The sequence below is a fragment of the Cnephaeus nilssonii genome, assembly GCF_951640355.1.
Source record: "Cnephaeus nilssonii genome assembly, chromosome: 4".
NCBI lineage: Eukaryota > Metazoa > Chordata > Mammalia > Chiroptera > Vespertilionidae > Cnephaeus > Cnephaeus nilssonii.
The window spans coordinates 98,660,984-98,687,410 of NC_137075.1; the positions used below are offsets into that span (position 1 = coordinate 98,660,984).

General features: G+C 47.0%; 1 protein-coding gene across 6 annotated transcripts in view; it reads right to left on the minus strand.

Annotated features, from left to right (window-relative positions):
• The window catches only part of FOXN3 (forkhead box N3), a 362,669-nt gene that overhangs the window by 143,052 nt on the left and 193,190 nt on the right, over positions 1–26,427 (minus strand). For all 6 annotated transcript variants that reach the window (XM_079769192.1, XM_079769193.1, XM_079769194.1 and 3 more), the window contains one exon: positions 21,925–22,061. In XM_079769192.1, coding sequence (XP_079625318.1) covers positions 21,925–22,061 — 137 coding nt within the window. The remainder of the gene's footprint in view (positions 1–21,924; positions 22,062–26,427) is intronic.

A 26,427-nucleotide genomic window follows, 5' to 3' on the forward strand; every position in this document is an offset into this window, starting at 1 on the left:
CAGGCACTGGCACTGTGACCTTGGGTTTGTTTGAGGGACGCACCAGAGGGTCCAGAACCTCAGGGTAGTGTCCCTGTTAGCATGCTGCCCCCGTTTCCTCACGGTGCCCTAGGCAGATCCCCGGATGTAGACCCAAAAGGCCTGCAACCCACTAGAGCAACATCCGGTACAGAGACATCATCACAGGATGTCTGTGAGCCAGGCACGACTTAAAAGAGGACAAAATGAAAAGTCTCCGTGAAAATAAACAGAGTCACATCCCCAGCTCTGGCTAACTAACATCAACAAGAACCACTCGGCGTGAGCCAAGGGATGGGGCCGACGAGGTCAAAGAGACCGGTGAAGGTCTGTTGTTTCAATTGGTTAGAGAAGCACCATCACAGAGAGAAATTATAAATACTTTCCGAGTGGTGGGAGAGATTTCTCTAATTTCACTTGCAGAGCAAATGCTATCTACCCTGTTGAAATATTTATCACTAGCCAGAGTGAGAGCATTAAGATAACCACAACCTGAACTACCGATGTGGTTAGAAACCTCTAAAAAGTGTGTCTCTGTGGGTGTGTGTGTGCGTGCGTGCGTGCGTGTGTGTATGTGTGTGCATGCACACCCACATCTTTACCAGTTTCAGGCAAAGTTGTAGGAAAGGAAAAACAAAGCTACAGTGGAAGGAATGGGACGATAAAAGGAGAGCAACCTTTTGGGGAGAATATGGACATGAAGAAACTTATGAGGAGGAATAAGTAAAATAGCATTTAATCCTGAGCCCAAAGCTACATAACTTGTTCTTTTTTATTCCTTTTGTTTGTTTTTATTTATTTTCCTTTTTTTTTTTTTACCTAACTTGTTCTTTGCTGTCTTGTCCACAGGGATGCACAGAGACCCACACACGCGGTCCCTGGAAACCACAGCAGGGAGTGCGAGCAGCTGGACGCCAGAGGCCTGCGCTCCCGGGTCCACGCCGCCAGCACCCCCTCTGCACGAGGTCCACGGAGAGAACTGACCAGCGTTTCTCAACCCCCGTGTGCACACCGACCACCTGGGGATCTTGTTAAAAGGCAGGTCCTGAGCCAGCAGGGTGGGGTGATGTCCGGGATCCGCACATCTCACAGCTCCCGGGGAATGTAGGCCACTACCGCCCGGGACCAGCCAGGCTGCCACAGCGCTAGTCGCTTACACTCAAAGGAAAAGTAAATGAATTCAACTTGGGCTCCTCAGTCACCCTGGCCACATCGCAAGTGCTCCACAGCCACAGGCGGTGCGTGGCCCTGCGCTGGACAGCACAGGCAGGGAGCATGTCCCACCGTCACAGCAAGGCCCACTGGACAGCACTGTTCCTGGAGCTCCAGTTCCCTCATCCACCCCAGCACACACCACACACACACCCCAACCCCAACACACACACACACACCCCAACCACAACACACACACACACACACACCCCAACTCCAACACACACACACCCTAACCCCAACACACACACACACACACACACCACACACACACACACACACCAACCCCAACACACACACACACACACACCCCAACACACACCCCAACTACCACACACACACACACACGCCCCAAACCCCTCCCCCCCACACACACCCCAACCCCAACACACACACACACACACACACACACACACACCAACCCCAACACACACACACACCCCAACCACAACACACACACACACACACACACACGCCCCAACCCCCCTCCCCCCACACACACCCCAACCCCAACACACACACACACACACCAACCCCAACACACGTGCACACACCCCAACACACACACCCCAACCCCAACACACACACCAACACACACATGTGCACACATACACCAACACACACACACCAACACACACACACACCCAACCTCAACACACACGTGCACACACACACGTGCACACACACACACACACCAGCACACAGAAGGAGTCCTTCCTGAACTCATGCTTCAGCCACCAACTCAGCACCACATCAAAGATTCCTAAAAGCTTAAAGCACCAAGGAACTGAAGCTACTGGGCCCTTTCTCCCATATTCCCCAGCTCACCCAAGAGTAAGAGGCAAACCATTCCGTATGCATGAGAGTGAAGAACCCCCGTATCCTTAAAAGTGACACCACTAGAGGTAAAGGGACTGTAAGGGGACACATTTACTGCCTACCTCAGCACACAGGACAACACCTGCCACTACGTTTAACTCACCCACCCCCTCTGGATAGCGTGTGACCTGCCCAGGTCTGTAAGGTCAGTGAACAGACAACAGAGAGGCTGTGCGCCTCGCCCCGTGTCCCAGAGCCGTGGCAGGTGGCTCTGCGCCAGGTGTGTGACCACACGCTCACGCTCTGTCCTTGGGGGCTGCGGGAATGGCACTGGCATTACCTGTGCTGTGCTTCTTGGGAACCAGGCCCAGCCCCCGGCCCTGCCACATCGGTATCGCACCCAGACATGATTTGTGGAGACTTAGAGACACGGTCACAGAGAGCCTTTAATCCAGGAAACACTGTAAAATGCAAAACAGGCTATTTACCTCATGGATTCTCAGTCAACAGACACTCATGGGACACCTACCGTGTGCCAGGCGCTGAGTGGGCCCTGGACGTAAAGAAAGACAAAACTACAGTCCTGCCCTCCCGGATCGCACACTGCCTTTCATGGGTGCTGTCAAAGAAAGCACTTTCCTAAGCCAGAACCCCAAGCACAGTCTACACCTAGGTTCAACTCTCTAGATCCTGATAAAAAATGAGACGACGAGGAATGAGTAAGGCAGGTGTACATTTCTAATCTCCAGAGGTGTACAGAACGGCATCTTTCTGCCTATGCTGCTCTGAGGAGCACAAGGAGCAAACCAAACCTCCTCCTGCCTCAGCAGGATCCTCTCTCCACGCGAATACTCGCCCGTTTCACAACCCACCGTCCTCCGTCCGCCCGGACGTCACCAGGAGCCGTGCGCACACTCACCGACGCACTGGGCTTTAGTCAAAAGTAATGAATTCTGTGATAAAAAATTGATCTCTCTTGTTCTCATAATGTAGGCTCTGTCAAGAGAGCAAACAAGCAGGGCTGTGATAATTAATTAAAAAGAAAGGGTCTAATTAAATTTTTATGTTGGTGTACATAATGGGCAGAAATAGTAAACACTGCTTTAAAAAAAAAACAGGCTCAGAGCTATCACACAGCTAAAAGCTCCACGGCACTCGAGCAACCAGCAAGCCCTTACGTTCCTTAGTGCATGCACACAATTCCATCTCATTTTCTAACGCGCAGTCAATGGCACTGAGTAGGAAGAGCAGAGAATTGTGAAATATTAAACACTTACAATTCGCTCCGATTCTACAACTATTTATTGAGTGCTTCCCAGCGTCTGACACTGCGACCCAGCCATTCATTCCACCAGAATTTACTGGGTACCTAACACGCAAGCACAGCCCGACCTGGGCCACGGGGTCCTTCCAGGTGATTACATGCAATCACGGCTCTCAGGTGACCACAAAAAGCACGTACTCACACAGGACCCCACTGTCAGGCAACAGCTGCCAAGTTTCATCCAGGTGATTCAGGAAGTTCATTCTAAGGCACAGGGAGAGATCACATGATGTTTTCCTGGAGAAGGTGAGATTTACCTGAAGGACTACAGCTGAAATGTTAACAAACAGGCTACGTTTCTTGGAGAAAGAGAGAGGAATGCTCTGAATATTTCTCGCCCGTTACTATATGGCATCCGTATGACCATAGATGGCATCCCGGACTGGGCACCCCTCGCCATGGGTGTGGCCACAGTCGTATCCGAGGGTTACCAGCCCCGGAACGCTGCGGCGGGGGGCACAGGATCCAGAAGGGACAGGTGTCGCAAGGTTTACACTGGATGGCAAACTTACCTTCAGCTTCAGGTGGAAGGAAGGGGTAACCCCGACCCGATAATGAGTTTATAGAATTCTGTAAATGGATGGAAAGACACTGGTACAAGACCTGAGGAAAGAAGCCCCCTGAGGCTGATGGGCCTGTTTAGAGGTGGTGACTTTCTTACGGAGCTTCTGGGCAAGACATCTGGTTCAATCTTTCAAACTCCTGGTTTTCCCCTAAAACGGGAACTCGAGGTCCTCTGACCTTACCAAAGTCAGCCAAGCCTCCCCACCAGGCACCAGTGAGCAGGGAACCCATTTAAAAACATACAATAAGCCCATCCGCTGTGGCTCACTGGTTGAGGGTCGGCCTATGCGCCAGGAGGTCATGGTTCGATTCCTGTCAGGACACATGCCTGGTATGTGTCTCCAGTAGGGGGCGTGCAGGAGGCAGTCAATCTATGATTCTCATCACTAATATTTCTATCTCTCCCGTCTTCTCTGAAATCAATAAAATTATATTTTTAAAAAGATGTATAATAACTCCTCCATACAAAGACTGGCTAGTCCTGGGGTTTCTAGCTCTGCCCATATTATAACAGTCTTTGATAATTACAATATAATCTTCTAGTCTAGACTAATAAAAGGGTAATATGCTAATTAGACCAGGAGACCAGCTGGGGAAGGCAGTTGGGGGCCATGAGGCCAGCAGGGGAGGGCAGTTGGGGGCAATCAGGCCGGTGGAGAGGGGGTAGGTGGAGTTGGGGGCAAGAAGGCCAGCTGGCAGAGTGGTTAGGGGTGATTGGGCAGGCAGGCAGGTGAGCGGTTAGGAGCCAGCAGTCCCGGATTGGAGAGGGTGCAGGCCGGGCTGAGGGACCGCCCCCGCACAAATTTCGTGCACTGGGCCACTAGTTATTATAATAAGACTGCAGGAGTCAGAGGGATTCAGAGATGACCTAGCCCACACACATCTTTTTACAAACCTAGGAATGAGACCCAGGATGATGCAGTGACTTAGGCACACAGCTCATCAGGGCCAACGTCAACCTAAAAGCCCAGGCTTGCAGGCTCCCAGGACAGTGCTCCCCAGACAGCATGCTAATATAATATGCCTTCCAAACAGGCCATCGCCATCTTCCAGTTCTTCCGCATTTAAAGAGAGCTTCTAAATAGGCAGGAAGGTTAAACCGCAGCACTTCGTGAGGGTGACAGAAAACGATTCTGAGAGTATAATGTATAAAGCCATCTTTCCAACTAGAGTGTGACAGGAAGCCCGGCTTGGTCATCTAAATGTCCCAAGTGGCCTGCCTATACGAGGCCTGGCACATGGGAGTTCTAGCAACAGTGGAGGAAGGAGGAAAGAAACATTCTGGCTAACCCAGGCCAGGGGAAGAAAACAAGTATTTTGCTCTTTAGAACCTGGAACTTGGGAACCCATTGGGAGCTCTAGAACAGGCAATCAAACCACAAGAATTCCATGGTCTCAAACCACTGGCACCATTCCATGAGGTAAGCTCACCAGATAAACTGGCCACATCGTGGCCATCACACTCCCCCCACCCCCTGCCGTGTCCATGAATTCTTTCTTTTTTTCCCTTTGTTGGACAGTCGCTCCATGGCCCTGCCCCCCCCTCCTCCCCCACACTGAGCTGTCAGCCTGCTATCTATGAGTCTGTCTCCGTTTTGCTTGGTGGTTCAGTTTGTTCATTAGATTCCACACGAGAGAAATCATATGAAATCACTTGTCTTTCTCTGACTGGCTTATTTCACTTAGGATAATACTCTCCAGGTCCATCCATGCTGTCGCAAAGGGTAAAATTTTTCTTCTTTTTTATGGCCGAGTAGTATTCCATTGTGTAAATATACCACAGTTGTTTTATCCACTTATCTACTGGTGGATAATAAAGATGAAGAACAGATCTCATCTTCCACTTATTTTATTTTTAAAATCTATTTGTATTGATTTCAGAGAGAGGAAGGGAGAGGGAATGGAGCCCACAACCCGGACAAGTGCCCTCCGGGGAATTGAACCCTGGCCTCCTAGTTCATAGGGTGATGCTCAACCACTGAGCAACACCGGCCAGGCTCATCCCACATTTAGATGTGGGAGAGAAAGACACAAGGAGAGGAATTAAATAACTTGCTCACATCACTCAGCCATGTGACCGGCATCGACAGGGAAAGAGGACAGGTGTGCGCAGGTGCTGCTGATGCAGGCTCCAACCGCTCAGCTTGCTGGCTCCTGTTCTCTCAAGAACCACACAGAACCCCAACGTGGCATCTGGGAGAAGCAGAAATGAAGAGGCCCCAGACCTTCACCATAACGCAGACCTCCAGCACACACACTGCGCCCAAATCCTACCCAAACACCCACCACAGAACCAGCCGATTACATTTGTAACGAAGTCATCGGACACCAGCGCTTAGGCATTCATCTTTCCCAGCCGACGACACTTGACACACACCTTAAAGATTTGAGTTTGTGCTAATAAAGCAGGACTCAACTCAAACAAACCAACTAAAAGTAAAACCCAAGCCTTTTCCCATTATTTCCAGACTAATAATTGACAAAGTCCTCAATGCCTACAATTCAGAATACAGCAGAAGGTATTTGGAACTCACCCATCGTTCTCAGCCAGGGGCGATTTTGCCCCTTCATGAAACATCTGACAGTATCTGGAGGCATTTTTGGTCATCACTGGTTTGGGGGTGCTGTTGGCATGTGGTGGGAAGAGGCCAGGGATGTTGTTAAGCATCTTACAATGCACAGGACAGGCCCTCCGCACCCCCCCTCCCCCACCCCGCCATCGAAGAATTATCTGGTCTCAAATGTCCGTCAACAGTGCCTGACAAATTTGCAAGGTTACACTACAAACGTTGAGGTCCATGTTATGAGACGTTGCCCAAATTCAGGAAGATTCTACCTCCCCCTCATTCATGGCAAATTTCAATGTAACTAAAAATGAACTATTTCTGAAGCACTCCCTTAGCTCCCAGTATAAACCAAGTTAAATGTCTTTCCTGGTTGAGCTAGTGGCATTTTCTCCTGGTTTCCTTTATTGCCAACTTGGAGCCCACAGAGATGCCAACAGGGTAGCTGCAGGCACAGACCTGCTGGGTGTCGGTACTTGTGGAGGGATGGGAAGCAAAAGGGTGCCCGCCTGCCAGCGAGAACCACCCCTCCCCCGCCCCCGTCCTCAAACGGGGCCCATGGGCCACTCCCAGCGGCTGCAGCTTTTATGGGCAGGAACTGCCTTGCGCTGGGAGTTTCAAAAACCTCCGTCAGCTCCAAACACGCCCCCATTTTCCGCCACCCAGCCACCCCTACCCTCATTTCTGGTCACCAGATTCCTGACTCTCAGACCCAAACATGTGAAGCCAGGGCAGAGAATGGAGACAGAGGGAACCACTCTAACCGCCTTGTGGGTGGTAGCATTTCATTTAAATTGCTATTTACATCCAGCCGGCTGCCTGCTGAAGAAAGAGGGAGAGTCGAGCGAGAAAAGGCTATTTGTCTTCAGGTCAGGGCTAAGGACCAACTGATGAAAGGGCGAAACCAAGAGAAAAACCATGAAATATGTTTCTGCTTGGCCTTTCAAAAAAGCAAGTTGTTAGTTTATCCAAATGCTGCAAATGTTGGAAAATCGGAGCTATTAGCACAGAAAAGGTCATACGCTGAGTGTGATTCGCGGCAGTAAAACGCATCACCTGTGGCAATGCCGGCAGTGAGCGCCTGCCAGGGAGTCTGGGATTAAGGCCACACCACGGCCATGCTCTGCTCCAAGCATCCCTAACAGCAGGGTTATCCTCCGAATCCTCAATGCCTGGGCTCAGCCCCCACAGGGGTAGGTCCAAAGAAGTGAATGATGTTAGAACATAAAACAAAGTCTAAAAGAAACACTGTGTTGTAAATACACACACACACACACATAAATAAATATGAAGAAAACAATGTGTTATAAATATAAAAGGAACACTGTTGCTTTTATTAAAAATTATTTCTATTCTTCTGTGGCTGGATTTTTTAAAAATTATGTGATAAAATACACATAACCTAAATTTGCCATTTTGGCCTTTTGCTGTTGTTGTTAATCTTCACCTGAGGCTATTTTTTCCATCGGTTTTTAGAGAGGGTGGGAAGGAGTGGGGGAGAGTGAGAAACATCAATGTGAGAGAGACACATCGATTGGTTGCCTAGACCAGGGCTGGAAATTGAGCCTGCAACCGAAGTATGTGCCCTTGACCAGAATCGAACCTGGGACCCTTCAGTCCACGGGCCGATGCTCTATCCACTGAGCTAAACTGGGTAGGGCTTGGCCATTTTTTAAAGTGCACAGTTCAGTGGCATTGAGTGCATTCATATGTTAGGCAACCCATCACCACTATCTATTTCCAGAACTTTTTCATCACTCCAAACAGAAACTCTGTACCCATTAAATAAACATGAACTCTCAGTTCTCATCTCTTCTCAGCCCCTGGTAACCTTTAGTCTACTTTCCTTCACTATGGGTTTGCCTATTCAAGGAACCTCATGTTAAGTGGACTCATAGAATACCTGTCCCTTTTGAATCTGGCTATGTCAGCTGGCATAATGTCTTTAAGGCTTATCCACATTGCAACCTGTGTCAGAATTTATTAATCCACTAGAGGTCCAGTGCGTGCACCAGTGGGGTCCCTAGGCCTGGCCTGTGGGAATTGGGCTGAAACTGGCTCTCCGACATCCCCTGAGGGGTCCCGGATTGCAAGAGGGTGCAGGCCAGGCCAAGGGACCCCACCGGTGCACGATTGGGGCCAGGGAGGGACGTGGGAGGTTGGTCAGCCAGGGGAGGGACAGTGGGAGGGCTCCAGGGCGTGTCCAGCCTGTCTAGCTCAGTCCCAATCAGCTAGACCCGAAGCTAACCTACTGGTCGGAGCATCTGCCCTCTGGTGGTCAGTGCACATCATAGCAACTGGTCGACCGGTCAACCGTCTGCCCCCTGGTGGTCAGTGCACGTCACAGCGAGCAGCTGAGCGTCCTTAGCATATCATTAGCATATTACGCTTTGATTGGTTCAACAGCCTAATGGATGACTGGACACTTTGCATTTTAGACTTTTATTGTATAGGATTACTTTCTCCCAAATTGGTCTTCCTTTGAATACATTAAGTGTCTCCCCCGCACCCCCCTCAAAGGTGTCTTTCATAAAGTGTGGGAAACATCTGCATTAGCTCACTACAAAAAAGTTAATGAGCTGCATATCACAAAACTTACTGACCATGGAAAACTTCACACGTACTCACAGTCTTAACATCTCTGGAAACCGCTCACTATAGCACCCATCTGGGGAACACTACACAGGGTGATTGTAGGCTCTTTTCGGCTCCAACATTCTGTGCTATAGGACAGTAATTCTCAACGCTACAGAGAGGAGCAAATACCCACACACACACACCCCTATTGCCATGGCTGTGGCTCAGCTGAGGCAGTGATTTAAACACTATATCTGACTATATCTATAATAAATACATATATATGACTATATATAAAAAACTTAAAACGAATGAAAATTTAAAAGAAAACAAAAGATTCTATTTTTAAGAAGTTAGGTTCACAGCAACTTGAATGGGAAGTATCCCCAATAGACACAGCCTCTTCCCCCGTCAACATCCTTTATAGTTGTTAAAAGCTCCTCAAAGTGATTCCGATACCCCACCCGTTGTCTCCTTAATGCTGATCTAGAGACTGTTAAAAGCAAATTTTCCAAGACTAATTGCAAAATAGTTCAATGGTCTAGCATACCAATTTCAGTTGATCCTCTCAAAGTTAGTAATCATTCCTACACCTTTAGAGATGACAGCAAACATCATCACGAGTTGCATTTTGCTACCCAAGTGGTCCATCCAACGGGCACATACAAGCCAAAGTGGCCAGTGGTGCAACCATTTCCTCCGACCTAAGTGTCACCAGAGCAAATATGCAATTCCGGAGCACCATTTCGATAGCGATTAAGAGCTGAATTTTTATACACTCAGGTCAACCAGAATTAGGCATTTTCTGGACTCTTCATGGCTTATTCCTTAACAAACATTTGTGTCTTTAATCCATTTTGTGACTTACCACCAAAATCCTCATTAACTTTAAGAGTGAAATTCATGGACAAGGCAAGCTCTTTAATACTATAAACTTTGAATTTGTTTTTCTTATTAAACAGTCAGTATAAATAATCTCCAAAATCATAAAACTCAAATCACAAGTTTGAGAAAATATATGATTCTCCCCACTCCATATTTACTTTTCTATTTTGTCTAAAACAGAAGTGAGCCTTCTTTGTGCGTACACACACACACACACACACACACACACACACACACACACACGGCATGCTCCTTAGTCATTTCCCTCACAGGGCCTTCCCCTATCCTCACAAGTCAGACCCCCTCAGCTTCCTCTGCACCCCTCCCCCACCAAGTCCCCAGATCTCCCTCCAATTGTCTTGGTTCCCTCCGCTCCATCCCCAGTTTCAGACCTTCATCTCCACTGACTTGATCTATTGTGGAGCCCTCCTAAATGGTCTCACCTCCATTAGTGCCATCCTCATTACGCTACAAAACCTGCCTTTTAAAAAGTGATAAGCCATTCTTCCTTCTCCACGCTCACCTCTTCAGCTATTGGCTACCCGAGAATAAATATTTCCATAGAAGACAGTGACCACAAGGTGCCAAATTACGGTGGGAAGAGCTCAGTTTCTGGAGTCAGAATAGTGAGACCATCTGGCTCAGGTCCCAGCTTAGCCATTTTCGAGCCACGTGATCTGCCATCGCAGGCACGTGACGGCCTCTCTTAGCCTCAGTTCTTTCAGATGTAAAATAGTGCTAAAATCAGACTCTTATAAGAATTAAACCACTGCCTATACAATGTCTGTTAAACCAAGCCTCGCACAAAGTAGGTGTTCAATAAATGCTTGGCTTTCTGCCTCCCACCCCATAACCAGCATGGTTATGGGTCCAAAGCAGGGGAAACTAAATTCACAGTTCTTTACAACCCTACAGTGCTAAAGAGCTTACACTCGTAGTTTATTTCTTAGAAGTCTAGAATATTGGTTAAAAATGGATTTTTGCTTGACTCTGCATCAAAGAGTTGTTTCACAGAAATACAGGTTGGTTTTCCTGTAACTGTGACTTCAACCATCCTGATGACAGAATATGCCACATCTGAGAGGCGAGGGTAGGAGGAGGTGGTGTCAGAAAGAGAGAACTTCAAAGGGCTTTAATCAGAATAAAATTCCACGGGAGTCACCCTATGTCCCATCCTTCCTTTCTCAAGCACAGCCCCTTACAGAGCTGGGGGGGAGGAGCCGCTGAGCGAGGGGTCCTCAGCTGGCCGGGCCTCGGCATTACCGCCAGAATACGTTGTGCAGAGCCCGGGGCCTGGGCACCGCCTGCTTGTGAGCTCTGCACACAGATTTTAACGTACAAAGAATCGAGATCTCCTCTTAGCAGGTAGGGAAGGGTAACATTGGGTGACTTCCTTCTTCAGGGATGAAAGGGCGACGGTGGGATTTGGAACAGGGAGAGTGAGAAAGCAGCAAGATGTAGAGCAGGGAGGAGATGGGCTTTGTTCTCCTCAAAGGAAAGGGGGGGGGGGGCTAATGAGTGACTGCCAAGAGATTTAAACACGGATTACGTGTCTGCCGGAGAAGGAGCACAATCGGCTGTGTGGCCGGCCCGCGGTGAAAACTTTTCCCATTAGCATCAGGGCAGGGAGAGCGGGCCTTACCGTTCAAGGGCTCCGCGGCGCCGGGAGTGCATAGAGGAGGCTTCTCTTCAGGAAGGAGCAGGGGAGGCTTCTTTTCAAAGGAAGAGCCGGCGAGCGAGACAAAGCGGAGCGTGCCCGGCCGGCACCACCTTAAGCACATTCGCATTTCCTATGGCAGCTGCAGAAGGTTTAGTCCTCTGACCATATCTGGCGCCTTGGAATCAACAGCCTGGAATTTATAACTTTTCCACCCAGAGTAGCGTGATGGGTCTCTGGGGCTTCAGGGATGACCCCGTCCAAACGTGTGATGCCCAGAGGTACCGCAGGGCCTCGGCAGGCGGATGGGGAAGGAGCCGCAAGGCCAGAAGTACCGACACGGAGAAATCACTCGGGCCCCTTCAGAGCGCAGAGCGTCTCCCTCCCCTCCACCGGCCCTTGTCTTGGGACAGTGAAGGGAGGGGGGTAGCCAATTACTCTGGCATTCCTGAGCAAGTAGACAGAAACGTGTTTTTGCACTATTTTCTTAACCTGTGCTGTGCTTTCTAAGAGGAATCATGGGTAAATATCACCTGTATGCAGGTTCTGTTTAAAGCAGTGGTCGCCAACCTTTCGGACCTCACGGACCACCAGTGATCCGCGGACCACCCGTTGGCGGCCTCTGGTGTAAAGCACAGGGGCCGAGACCTCAGTCCTGGCTTTCACCGATCTTAAATCTCATCGAAACTACGTAATATAAAGTATAAAAAGATAGCTTATAATGCAAACCCATATATACAAAGGTCAACCAAGTCCCTCGGAGACGGTACAGGATAGAGCCCCTGGGCGACGTTAGGCCCACAGAAGGGCAGGACCTGACAGTCAGGGAGGCTGGGGAGAGCTGGGGAAGCCAGGGCCACACTCTGAGAGCTTGGAGCTTCAGATCTTGTTTATTTTTCCGCATCCTCACTGTTTCCCCAGACTTGCCCCTTCCTCCTGAGGACTTCACAGCTGCTGTGCGTATCCTTCTGCCCAGCTGGGTCCACTCCACAGCGAGTGCAGGTGGACTAAGGCTGGACAGGGGCCCGGGGGGCCTGAGGAACTCACCACAGGGCCAGAACACCCACCTGCAGGGGGCGCCCGTGCAGGAAAAGTTTGAAGGGGTAAGGGGGATAACTCTATGCACCTCAATTTCTCTATAAGCAAAAAAGGGGTGTGCTCATTTTTAACTCAGAAGAATCCTAAGAAACTCTGCTCTTCTTCTTGTTTAAAAATAAATTATTTCATTCAGAAGCCCCAGTTGCAGAGGGAAGGGGGAGAGAAGAGGAGGAGGTTGTGGAGAAGGAGGAGGAGGAGGAAGAGTGGGAGAGGGAAAAGGAAGGGGATAGAGAAAGCTGCGAAAGTTCTTTCAGTCTTTTCCTCTGAATGTGTTTTTTTCCCATTCACTTTTATTTTTGTCAAACCAGATGGGGAGTGAGTGTGTGTGTGTGTGTGTTGGGTGAGGGGTACTAAGTCTGTTAGAGATATGGGTGGATTAAGCAAGCTAGTAAACAGACTTTGACCGAAACTTTCCATTTAAAAGTAGATAAACACACAGTGAACATGTCTCAACTTGGACTCTATTGTGATTAAGCAACTCAAACTAAAAAAATAAAGATTAAAAAAATGTGTCTCGATGGCTTATGGGTGCTTTCTCCAGATGACTCAAGAATCAGAAGTTCGCAATTAATGTGGAATTTGAAGATTCTCACATGCTTTCTGCAAGTTTCACATATATGGCAGGATCTCAAAGATGGTTTAAACAAATAATGCCACACGGACCTCATGCAAAAAACAACAAAAGGTTAAGAATGTGATCAAAGACTCTGGCCAGAAACATGTGATTCCACAGAGCAAGGACACCAGTTTGGCTCTCCCACGGAGATTTACACAAAGGAGGGGGTGTTGCTCTCGCTAATTCAGTGGGTAAACAATAGGGGGAAGGTCTAGATGGTTTGATGGACAGCTTTTGGAAATGATCTTCTGCTTGGCAAACCACTGCAGCGATAATTTTACTCACTTGGAGGAAATGCAAAGAAGTGTCACTAAAACAAGGGAGGTAATTGCAGGGCATGAATCAAAAAGCTGGATGACACCAGAGCGGAGAGTAACTAAATCAGTCCCATCTCGGGCTTGAAATCTGGACTTAGCAATTTCAAGAAAAGAACCTGACCTTTCATTTCTGAGTAACAAAACCACGCATATTTTCCTTAATGTTTGTCTCCAGCCTACACAGTGTGTACTAAGAGAATGACAAACACCGTGTAGGGAGCGATATCCCATCATTCTACTGCCCCTGCAACTCAACAGACTTAAAACACTCAAGAGCTGGGAAGGGATTAACCTGAAATTCTCCCTGCAAAAATGAAATCTCTTTGAAGGATCCTGGCAGCTGGTTGTCCAGCTTTGACCAGCATCCCCATGGGTACCCAGCTCCTGTTAGGTGCCTGGCACAGTTCTTGATGCCATTTTCCTAGAGAGATCTTTCTTAAAGACCCAATATTTCACCCGGCCGGTGTGGCTCAGTGGTTGAGCGTTGACCCATGAACCAAGAGGTCAGGGGTTCGATTCCTGGTCAGGGCACATACCTGGTTTTGGGACCCATCCCAAGTAGGGTCAGCTGATTGATGTTTCTCTCTCATCAATGTTTCTCTCTATCCCTCTCCCTTAAATCAACTTTAAAAAACGTAAAAAATAAAAAAGACCCAATCTTTCCTTCAATAATGTCTACCCATTAGACCTAAGCCCCTCCTAGCTGATGGCTGGCATGCTGACCTTCTGTTGCTCTCCAAGTTACACATTCCCAGCTCCTCGGTAGTAACACACCAACCCCCTAGCCCGCTGACCGCTTCCTTCATTATCTCAAAGTGCTCCTCCCATCTGGACGGAAGCTTCCTGGTGAGGTCTGATCCTCACTGAAGTGGGAATTACTGGTCACCCTATCAACTTGTTCAAATACACATCATTTATTAATATTACCTAAGGCTGCCTTTTGGCCAATCGTATTCACTGCTGAGTAAACTAATCCTTCCCCCATTCTTTCTCCCTCAAATCTTCTATGAAGGATGGATTCCACTGTCCAATCTAATTATATTACACCTCGATTTCTTACACCCCCTCCCCCCAAGCTATAAATCCAGACCCATTTAGTGTAACAAGAAGCTCAGACACAGCAGTGATGGGTTTTTATGTTCTGTTGAGATGAAAAATTTGCCTCTTTTACACCACTGCAAAACAACACACTGCCCTGCTGTGTTCACGCTGCACATCGTTGATTTGGTGCATTTTTGACAGTTCTTTCACATTTCTAACGTGGAGATCAATCCCCCTCCCACCTCCTACCCCCCACCTCTGGGAAGAATGCAGGTCAGCCCCACCTAGCAGACACTTCCTGCCTCTAACAATATCTAAGAGGCTCTGACCAGGAATCTGCCGGGTCCTTTGCTGGCTATTTGGAGAACCAACTAAACAGGAGACAAATTGGCAAAGACCCCAGACTCCTACTGATCCATCGACACTTCAACTTTCTAACCAGGAAAACCAGGGACACCGACCCTCTTTGTTACCATCATCTCAGTAGCCAGCAACAGAAACTCACAGGTAGTAAATCTGAAGAGAATCTAATACTTCTGCTATTAGAGTACAAACCGGGAGCCCCTACAGTTCAGAGGATGAGACGGTCACTCCACGTGGCTCTCTCAGCCATGTGTTTTACTCAGCACCTGAGCAAAATAGATAAAATCAGCCCAGCTATTTAAACATTCAACTTCCAAAGTGAGTATGAAAACAGAATAAACTTGGATGACTGGGCACAGTATTCCTATGATATGCGCAGTACATGAGTGCTCAAAGATAGCAGGGACAGTTTTCCACTTAAATAAAATAGGATTAAATGAGAATGGAATGTACAATGGACAGCACACTGAAGGCAAAAATGCTAAGATCAAAACTATTCTGAGACCAACTCAGAAAATATAATGGAAGTGAACAGATAATCTATAATAAAAAAGGGGTAATATGCTAATTAGACCAGACATCATTCCAGACGTCCTTCCTGACAAAGCCGGGGCCAGAGGGAAGCCAGCCTGGGTCCCAGATGCTGGAGGAAAGCCGGTGCCAGTAGCCCAGGTCCCGGTGCTGGAGGGAAGCCGGTGCCAGCAGCCCAGGGGAAGGAAGGCCTACTCTTGCACGAATTTTCATGCATCGGGCCTCTAGTAAAATTTAAAATGCAAATAAAATTATAGCCAACTAATGGGTTTTTAAAGCTCACACTGTAAATGAGCATGGTTTGTTATACGAGTGACACCCCTCTAACAATTTTAAGCCTTTTCTATTATATGTCTCCTCCAATTTTTTAACAAAATTAAGTTTATATTTGCAAGTACTTAATAGAAAATCTTGGCATTCAATCCCACATCCATTTTACCACATTTAGCTCTTCCCTTTCCATATTGAGTGTAATGCAGCTTCATATGATTTTTTTAAAGTTAACATTCTTTAAAAAATTATTTGAAGCAAAATTATTCTAGCAGCTTAAGCATACTCATTCAAAATACCTAATACCTCACCATTTTTAATTAATTAATTAATTTATTTATTTTAAATACTCACCTGAGGATATGTTTTATTGATTTTTGAGAAAGAGGAAGGGAGAGAGAGAGAAAAATATTGATCGGTTGCCTTCCATACCTTCCCTGACAGAGGATAGAACCCCGCAAACTAGGTATGTGCTCTGACTGGGAATCGAACCTGCAACTTTTGGTGTTCAGGATGACACTCCAACCACCAAGCATCCTGCCAGGGCTGCCTCACTCTTTTTAATTAAACTTACACAAGTAAGTGTATTGAACATGAGACTCATTTAAAAAACTATTTATAGTTTCAATCAAATGTTGTTTACAAGTAAATATAAGAAGTGTAATAATGAAGCAACTAGCCTAAATCCTCATAGTCCTTTATGCTTGACTGAATGAAAACTTGCAATGACACAACAATCTAACAAACTCCTTCAACACAACTGAACACCGACTTTCTTGTGGCTTTGCAGTTTTTCTGGCAACTATTAAATGCACGCCACTTTGAATAACTGAAATGACAGAGGTCTTAAAAGGTAAAATAAAAAATTACTGGATGTTACCCAAGCAACGGATTCCTTGCTGTGTGCAAATTCAGCATTTTAGTGAGGGGATTAACAAGCTTAACATTCTGAGGACTTTCTAATCGTCTAATTGTCTAAAAGGATGAGCTCCCCACACACCCCACCTTCCCTACCTCCTCCAATGCCCGTCCCCCACCCCCCATCGCCATTATCAGTTCACTCCTTGGGCCAAAGCTTAGTTACCCGCTGAGGAATCTGATGATGTCATGAATTCAACTGAATACTGACCACTCTACAATTTCTACCTTTTTAGTGGTATTACTCTGCTACACAGGCATTGAAAGAGTTTTAACACTGTTTTGTCTTCTGGAAGGAAAGTATAGTGTCAGTCACCGGTGACTGACTGGGCGCTTAATGTGTTAAAGAATAAACCCACAGCACATGAACAGGAAAGCAAGCAGGATAAAATAGAATCTTTTGCTGGGTCAGCACTAAAATCAGCCCTTTCCATGAAGGCCCTCAATATCTGAAAGGCCGAATCTTTGGAGAGGTGGTATTTACTTACTTACTTCTTTCTTTCTTTCTTTCTTTCTTTATTTTTGTGGCCCATTAAATTGCTCAGAAGAAACAAAGAGAGGCATAAAGAGCTAAATGATAAGTTTAAATGTGCAAAATTTCTTTACCAAAAAATAAATAAATAAAAGTGAGAGCAACCGAAACTTTCTTGAAATGTTTTGATTCGGCAAACTTTGAAGTCATCCAAGAAGTAAATTTTTAGATTTAGATGACCAAATAACAGTCTTCTGGATTTCTCTAACTTCGTACATGTCAGGCCACTATACTTTACACAAACTATAAAATCGTCTGTCGTTATTAGGGGGAAGATATTGAAACAACAAATGGAAGGTTCGGGGGGGGAGGGGGGTCCTCAATCAGGGCTTATGTTCATCTAGAGCCCAATCGTGGCCTACCCATCACACAGACCAGAGGCTTCTGAGATGCTGAGCCGTCTCCCAAATCAGATGGATTTCATTAAATTTTCCTTCTCTGAAAACTGACCATCCAGGAAACTACAAACCCTGCTGTTTGATTAATCTGTAAAACCTGTTACCACCTGTGCCGAGAGATAATTAAAGTGCTTTTTCAATAAACTGATTTTGGATCGGTGCCTCTACCAGAGAAGGTATCACATACGATGCACATACGTACTTTCCTGCGTGTAAGACGACTGGGCATATAAGATTTTCCTGGGTTAAAAAGTTGTTTTATACGCCGGAAAATACGGTATATTGGACTATATTGATGGGATTAGATATAATGGATTAGATATATTGGACTACTGTATTTTCCAGCGTATAAGACGACTTTTTAACCCAGGAAAATCTTATATGCCCAGTCGTCTTATACGCCGGAAAATACGGTAGGTAACTTTTTAAAGCAATCTGTTGTCATGAAGATTGGTATGGGATATCTGCTATTTACAGGGCGTTGATCTAATACTGTAAAGGTTAAGCTCTAACTCCTGGAATGGAGGAGTGCCTACTAGCTCATCTGAAGTTTTTCTGTAGGGGAAATTTGTCTCTACCGCCATTCATTCAGTCATTTATCTACAACAGCGCACATCATAGCGAGCGATCAAACTCCCGGTCTCCCGGTCGAACTCCCGAGTGGACACGTTGCATATTAGCCCTTTATTATACAGGAGGATTTTGGGTAACGACCCATTGCTATGTTATTTGTTGTCTTGTCCCAGTTCTGGCCATTGGGAGCAATTTCAGGTTGGCTCCGGTATCCCTCCGACATGCCCCATCCTTTTGTTTTTGAACATTTCATTCCTTTCTTCTCCTCCATGTTTTTTATCAGCAAAAAATGCCTTGTTTAAAAAAAGGGCTGTTGTGGTTTGAATTGTGCCCCATCTCCCCCAATTCATGTTCAAGTTCTGGCCACCAGCACCTGAGAATGTGACCTGATTTGAAACAGAGTCATTGCAGATGTAATTACTAAAATGAGGTCATACTGGGGTAGGGTGGGCGAACAGTGTCCTTATAAAAGGTGGGGATTTGGGCACCGACAGCACACCAGCAGAGCACCATGTGAAATCCAGGCGATGCTTCTTCGGGCCAACGAATGTCAAAAAATGCCAGCAAAACAGCAGATGTGCGGTGAGAGCCAGGTGACAGCCCTCAGAAGGAGTCAACCCCGCTGACACCTTGATCTTGACCTTCTAGCCTCCAGGAGGGAAAGAAAATGAATTCCTGTTGTTACTCAGCTGTTGCTTTGCCATGGCAGCCTTTGTAAACTAATAAGGAGCTAATGTCATTGAACTCTGCATTCCCACGAAAAACAATTCATAAACGTGGTATCAAAAGCAGCAGGAACATCCTAACCAACACCTAAGAGTACACTGGCAATCAGGGCACGCATGTTGGGCATGAACAGAGTGTGGGGGCAGCGTTTTCAGATCCCTCCTTTTCCCTGCAGAATGTTCGGCCACCTGCAGCGCGGCTCAGAGCGCTCCCTGCCAAGCACACCTACGAGTACAAGCAATAACCACCCATCTAGCGTAATCACCATCTTCAACATGCTAAGTACCAGCTCCGTGAAAGCGGAGCGTTTCCCAGGTGCCCCGCACAGCAAGCCTGCACGGAGCGGACACAGGAGACCCAGCCGTGTCATGTCAGGTTGGCATTTCTGATCCCTGTTTAATGACTCACTCTGCCCCATTTCCATCTTCCCTCAGTCACGCCAACAAGTGGCCCGAGGCTTAGAATGGAGCTGAATACCACATCACTAGAAGCCATACAAATATCGGACAGTCATCTAGTATTTAGTACCCTTAGCTCTCCGACAAAAGGCTCCCTATCCCCAGGAAAGAGAAAGTGACTTGCTCTTACAGAGTTAAGACATGGAAGAGGCCGGCTAGAATCTGATCTGTCACCTCACACCACATCCAGGGACCTTCATGGAGGTAAAATCCAAGCACCCGGTGGGTCAATATGGGAATTTTTTCTTTCCTCAGTCAACCGGGGGACAAGGCACTGGCGGTGGCAGCACAGGATCTGGAGTAATTGTTTGGAAATCATTTTCATTACCCAAGCTCTGGTTCGTCTGCATTTTTACGTTAAAAATCTAATGAAGTCATTACGCTCCGGCCAGCTCGGGAAGCCTCGCCTGAGTGTACATCCCTCCTGCAACCCCCAGAGCTCTGCTATAATCCTTCAAATTATTAAATAATTACCACGCTTCCCTTGGGTCATGCTTGGCAACAAAACACTGGTCTAAATGAACCAACGATATGACCCAGTGAATAAGACTTAATGTTCTTAACTTCCCCCAGCAGCAGCAGGATATGAAATACTTCCGAGGTCCAAGGTGGGGAATAAAGGAAGGAGTATTCTGCGGGGGCTGGAGGGTAGGGGGTCAGTAGAATGACAAAGGAACAAGAGAATCTGGGAAATAGTCCCATCACTGGTGTCATCTCCTCCCCCACCAACCCTGTCTGTGGGCAATTCTCCACTCTGATCCTAGTTCCCTTCCAGATTTCAGGAGTGGCTACAGCCACCAGAAGAGAACCAGGCATATGGCTCTGTCCTTCTGGATGTCTCTACAACGTTGGCTGGGTTGCTCTGGAAAATCCCATTCCATCTCCGACAGCTCTGTGACCTCAAGTTGTCATTTCCAATCAAGTATGCTTCCACTGATTTTTATGAACATAGACAAAAGCTGCTACAACCATTTCTTCCCCTCCCAAATCTTTCAAACCTACTGTAGTTGCTATGTTAGGTTATTTGTTTCTAAGGCAACAGCGTATATCTAAGTACTAATGGCCTGTCCTTTTGCCAGGCAACAAACAGCCTTGTGATGCAACTGCACCTGTCTCGGCTACGCGTTACTATGGAGACGCTCTGGTTGCTATGGCTACCATCACGCTAATCGCCTAGCAAAGGCAGACATACAGCAGTCTTCTCAGAGAGCCCAGCTGTTCCTCCCCGTCTCTTGCTGAAGACTGATTGTCTACCCCTGTGATGGAATGCTCTCCACTGAGATGCGCAGGAACTTCATTAACGCCGTTTCCGAGCATCACTCTGCTCCTTTCTGCAGAGCACAAGGCTAGAGAAAGGATCTGCAGAGCCGTGGACCACAAAACTGCTGAAATCTATGAAGTCACACCATTTCTCATTGACATAAACCTGCAGTCCAAGGACAATTGCTCTTCACTGGGTGGTCACAACAGAAACATTACTGGACATTAAAAATTATTCTTTTACCCTAGCTGGTTTGGCTCAGTGGATAGAGTGTCAGCCTGTGGACTGAAGGGTCCCGGGTTCGATTCCGGTCAAGGCTCCTCCTCGGCCCGGGCCCTGGTCAGGGCTCATGCGGAAGGCAGCCAATCGGTGTGTTTCTCTCACATCGATGCTTCTCTCTGTCTTTCTCTCTCTCTTCCACTCTCTCTAAGTATCAATGGGAAAATATCCTCGAGTGAGAATAAAAATAAGTACATTATTCTTTTTGTAGGATTGAGGGCTCTATTTCAAAGCCAAGCACTATGTAAGATAAAAATCCATTTTAAAAGTTGGTTCTGTTCTATGTGGCTTAAAAAAAAAATCTAACACGAATAACACGTTTGAAAAGTAGCAAGCTGCACATCCTCCCCTCCACTTATATCTTTGCAAAGATGGCACCGGGGACCTCCTTGCCACAACACAAGTGGGCATGTGAAGGGGAACAGAAGTCTCCATGGTTCTCTGCGCTTGGCTTTGAAAAGGCAAACACCAAGTAACCACAACAAAATGGTCACTCGGGAGCCCGTCCACATGGCGACCGGAACGACAACAGCGGGGTGAGTCCTGCAGTGGACACTGTCGGCACTCCGGGTCGGAGGACGGGAGACAGACCCCTTACGCGGCTCATTCTGTACTTTTACTCCAACAAACTGTGGCACGCTGAGAAGTCAGAGCTGTCAGCTTCTCCTGGCACACGTTTCTACCCTGGAAGGCAGCCTCTAACCCGCCCTGAAGCCTTCGGAAAACCCGTTCCGCCAAAGCAGCAAAAGCGGTAAGGTTTGCAAGAAACACAACAGTGGAGGTCCCTCTAACAAGACTTCCTTTCTTTCTCATTTACCTATTTTAAAAAGCGTGCAGTCTATTAAATTAGTCTCAGCGCCGGTCTCTGCCAATATAAGGCAACTTCTGTAGACAAAAAAAAAAAGTCAATGTGAATTGCTTACCTTTGATATGCCTGAGGAGAGGCAGGAGGTGTATTGAACACGTGAGGGTGTGGGTGATAAGGTGTCTTTTTCAAAGCCTGAATTAGATTTTGTCTATACTCCGGGTCTATGCACCACAATGACCCTTTCCCAATACTCTGCAAAGAAAATGAAAATACAACAGTGATTAGTACAGAGAATACTATTTTGCATGAAGTAGATAGATAGCTACTATTAGTCACTTATTTTTTTTTGAAAGCCTCTCACTTATTTGTCAACTGTTTGCCAGCCGCAAATACCGTAAAACTATGCTCGGACAACAGAAACCAGAACCTGCGCTTCAGTTTAACTCGTGTGAAGCCCGACAGACAGAATGAACATGTTGTTACCAGGTGAGGCTGAGGCAAGAACATTGTCATGTTCATATCCTAACGGCCAAAAACACTTCGATTCCTTTACTATTTTTCAGTGTCAACTTTGAAGAACATGTATTCCCTTCTAAAAGTGAGTTTTAAATGTCAGATTTGAAACAGTGAAAGAAAACGTGGGCTAAGGCACCCTCTCCACGCCATCTCCGCCTTAGAAAAACAAGAACTGTTGTTTTTAAACCCCGTTACACTGGTACTACTTTGCAAACCCAGGAAAGTAATCTGCTTCTTTTTCCCACTAACTCACAGAAGTATGACATTTAAGCTTGAAGTGGAATTCTGTAATTCTCCCCCGAGAAACAGAAGAACTGGGGCTGCGGTAGACCTAAGCCAGCCTGCACTATTCTTCCCGTTCCTCTGTTCCCGGCGCTCTGCTCCAGGCCTAACGGGGTTGTCTTTAGAAGTCCCACGTTAAAATGCAAATTTTATAAAACTGTTTCCATGGACTGAGAAAGACTTGCTGAGGCCCACTTTCTGTGGGAGGCTTTTGGTCTGTGGACGGCGTTTTATTTTTTAAAAAAAAGTCTCTCCCCCGAGGCCCATGGGACTGGCAGCTGGCCGATGGGCAGTCGCTGCTTCGACTGCTTTCAAGTGACCGAATGTACCCGGGCTGTTTGATAAGGTCATTTGTAAATATTTACTGATTTGGAGAGAAAAGAAGTCAAATTACATAAACCCATGCCCACCCCATGTTTCCAGCCAACGGACTCTCTTATTTTCAGAACTATTGTACTCCAGGAAGATTTAGAGAGCAAACAAGAAAACTGCTTAACTATTACTGGGGAGTGGGTAGGGGAGCCCAAGAAAATCTCTTAGGAAAATAAGTGAGTCTGAAAATCTTTAAAGAAGCTTAAAAATACGTGTATTTCAGTCAGTTCACCAAATCATTTACTTACAAACTTATTCACAGAATGCATTAGAATTCTTTTCTAGCAGCACCATCAGCAAGCAGGGGAACTGCAATTAACTCTTGCTGGCGCTGAGGACAGAGAACTGCTCAAGGCCAAGGTCAGAGGCGGGAGCCCCCCTCACCCCAGTCACACGCTCCCTGGCACAGCCCTGACCCAAACACAGGTCCCTCAGACCCAAGTCCCCAGTTTAATTACCCCACTGTTTAAAGATTTCAACTTGGGAAAACGCAACATCCCTTGTGGCCTTTTCTTTCCTGTGTCCATTTCCAAGCCCAGAGCATGCATGTCAAACTCACGGCATGCGGCCCGCCAGTCGCGGGTCTGACATGCTTGAGTACAGGGAACTGAGGCGACTTTATGGGTAAAGCAGTTAGGCCACCAAATGATCTACCGTGGACCCTCTGTTCTTTTCTTTGGAAAAGATGCACTCAACTCACTTTTTAGAAGAAAGCGAAAAGCTAAGGGGTGGGGGGGAAGGGGAGGGGGCAGAGTAGACCGTAACTACCGAATCGGGATAATGTCAAACAAAGCACAAAAGCCCCAAGAGCCAGCAACTCCTGCGCAGTGGGGTCCTGCCCTGACCGCATCCAAGACCCAGTAGGACCTGCCTTTCTGATCCACTTGAACGCAAGGCCCCAAACCAGCTACCTGGAGGGCCCGGGCTCACATGCAGCCCAACCATTTCTGCAGAGAGAAGATCTGAGCCCTGGGAACCTAGTGGCTTTTGTTTTCATCAAGGTGGCTTTCGGGGTTAGGCCGTTAATCTTACAGGGAAGAAACATGACCAAGCAAGGAAGGACTATGGACCCTCCCAGGGAAGTAACAATAGGCCAAGAATGCGGTTTCTCCTAATCCTGGCCTAAGTAGCTTGTTTACTATACTACTGCCCTATTCACAAACTAAAGGGAAAGACCACAGGATGGGGGTGGGGTGGGGTGGGAATAACGTTTCACAAGGTAACTGACCTAAATGCAAAAGCGGGCAGATAAAAACAGAAATTCTGGAGCTCGACATTCCCTGTGTGGCCCTGGGCAAGCCATGATCCCACAGAAAGTCTTGGCTTCCTCGTTGGCAAAATAAAGACCCCAGAGACTGGTGGAGGCCAGCGATGGCTTGTGAAACACCTAGAACAGGGGCAGCACCTGCAGGTCCCAATAAATGGTGACGACGCCATGAACATCTCCTTTCTGACAGAAGGAAGAGAGCAGAGGTGGCTGTGCAATGCCTTTCATTACATCACATCCGAGTCCCCCAAAACCGTCCATCATGAAAGCAGCACCAAATACTGCCAGCGGCAGTGGGCAGGGCCTCCAGCAAGCTGGTGGCAGGAGAAGGTAACAGTCTACTCATGGGTGCAGTTTAACAAATTCACTTTGAGGAGCTTTCTTACTCTTTCAGATCTGCCCCCCCCGCCCCAATTATTCCATCAGCCTTCTATGCACCCCTCACTCCATGTCTCCTCTGCTGCACCTTCTCCCTTGCTCAGGAAGCCAATTCTGGCTCACAGTAACCTAGCTGCTGGAAGTTTTCTTTGGCCCAATCTTTGCACAGTGATCATCAAGCTGAGGTTTCATTGCAGACTTGGTCAGCGCATAGTCACAGTTCATTCATTCGCTGCAGCCATCTGCCTGGGCTTGGATCATAATGGTGCCTACCTTGGTCAGTCCTGCATTTTATAGTGAGAGGGGCCAGAAAACCTGTTTACAGACCAGACACTGATTTCAGTATCTCAGAAGTTCCAAAGAGCCCGAAATAAACAAAAGCAGCACCTCTTCAGGACACACCCCCCGCGTCACTGTCAATCTCGTTAGTCCCGCCAATGACCTGACAAGCGGAGGGCGCTGGGCAGAGAGCTTGGAAGACGCGGGAATGACTGACTGGGTCTTATTTACAAGCCTTCTCCTTGGTTTCGTGTTAGGGTTCAAAATTGTAAAGAGGGTTGACTTGGAAACATTTCAGAGGGAAACATGCAGGAGAGAATGCTCATTTCTTAGGTCAGGAGAAATTACATTTAATGGAGGGGAGAAGGCTGTAATTTTATTATAGTTGTGCAGTATGTTTGAGAGTAAGAGCTTTCAGAGGTACCTGCATCTTATCTAAATAATATGGGTGGTGTGTGTTTTTTACCATAATAACTGTGTGGGTCATGTTTCGCTGAATGTTAAGGAATTCAAAATTATAAGGGAAGAAAGATGTTCATTCATAGATACACTTTCACATTGAATATATATACACACATACACACACACACACACACATATATATATATACATATATACATATATACATATATCACACACAGTTTGAAAAAAACTAATGTAAAGAGTAAAGGGGGGGAAATGAGTAAAAAGATATGAAGGAGCCAACCTTTGTTTTTTAATTAAAAAGCACCTGGGGAATAGCAGACAACTCCCTGTTAGCAATAAAACCCTCAGTACATAAGAGGGAACACACACACACAAACACGCGAAGAGCCTATATTGTAGAACTGATTAGTGAGAAATGGTTTAAAAGAGAGAGAGATAAGAACAACAACTACATTAAATCCTCGACCTAACCTCTAGAGTAACTTTTATTTTTCCTGAGCGCACCAGACCCCGGGGCCGTCTCCGGCAGCGCATGGACCTGCACGGCAGCACCTGGCGGCTTGCCTGGCATCGTCTTCGTTCGGGGTCTCCACCAGGTTGTGCGTTCTGACTGGGTCTTAAACACTGTTCACAAACTGAGGACTATGACACATGAATGGGTCATGAAATCCATGTAATGGGTTAACAGCCAGCGTTGTTTTAATGGAACAGAACAGAACCGAACAGACTAGACTAGAAAATGCCTGGAACAAGTGGTATTCTGTGAAATGTGTAAGTGTGTACACATGTACACACGTGCATACGGATCACGAGGTAACAAACACTTCTAGGAATCCGGGTTCCGAAAGTGTGGTAAACCCTGGCCTAGGACAATGGCTCCCATGTTTTTTCTTCTTGTCACTTGTGGGGGATACGGCCCACGTCCAGCAATAATGAAGGGCTCTTTCAACGTGACACCCCAGGCAGGGCAGGGCTGTGCTTGGGGAAGGGGAAAAAGGGGGCAGGACCCACATCAAAATGGAGCAGGGAGCTGGATACATGTTCTTGGCAAATTTGAGACCATCCCTTTTGATGTTTCTGATATGTCATTCCTGAGGG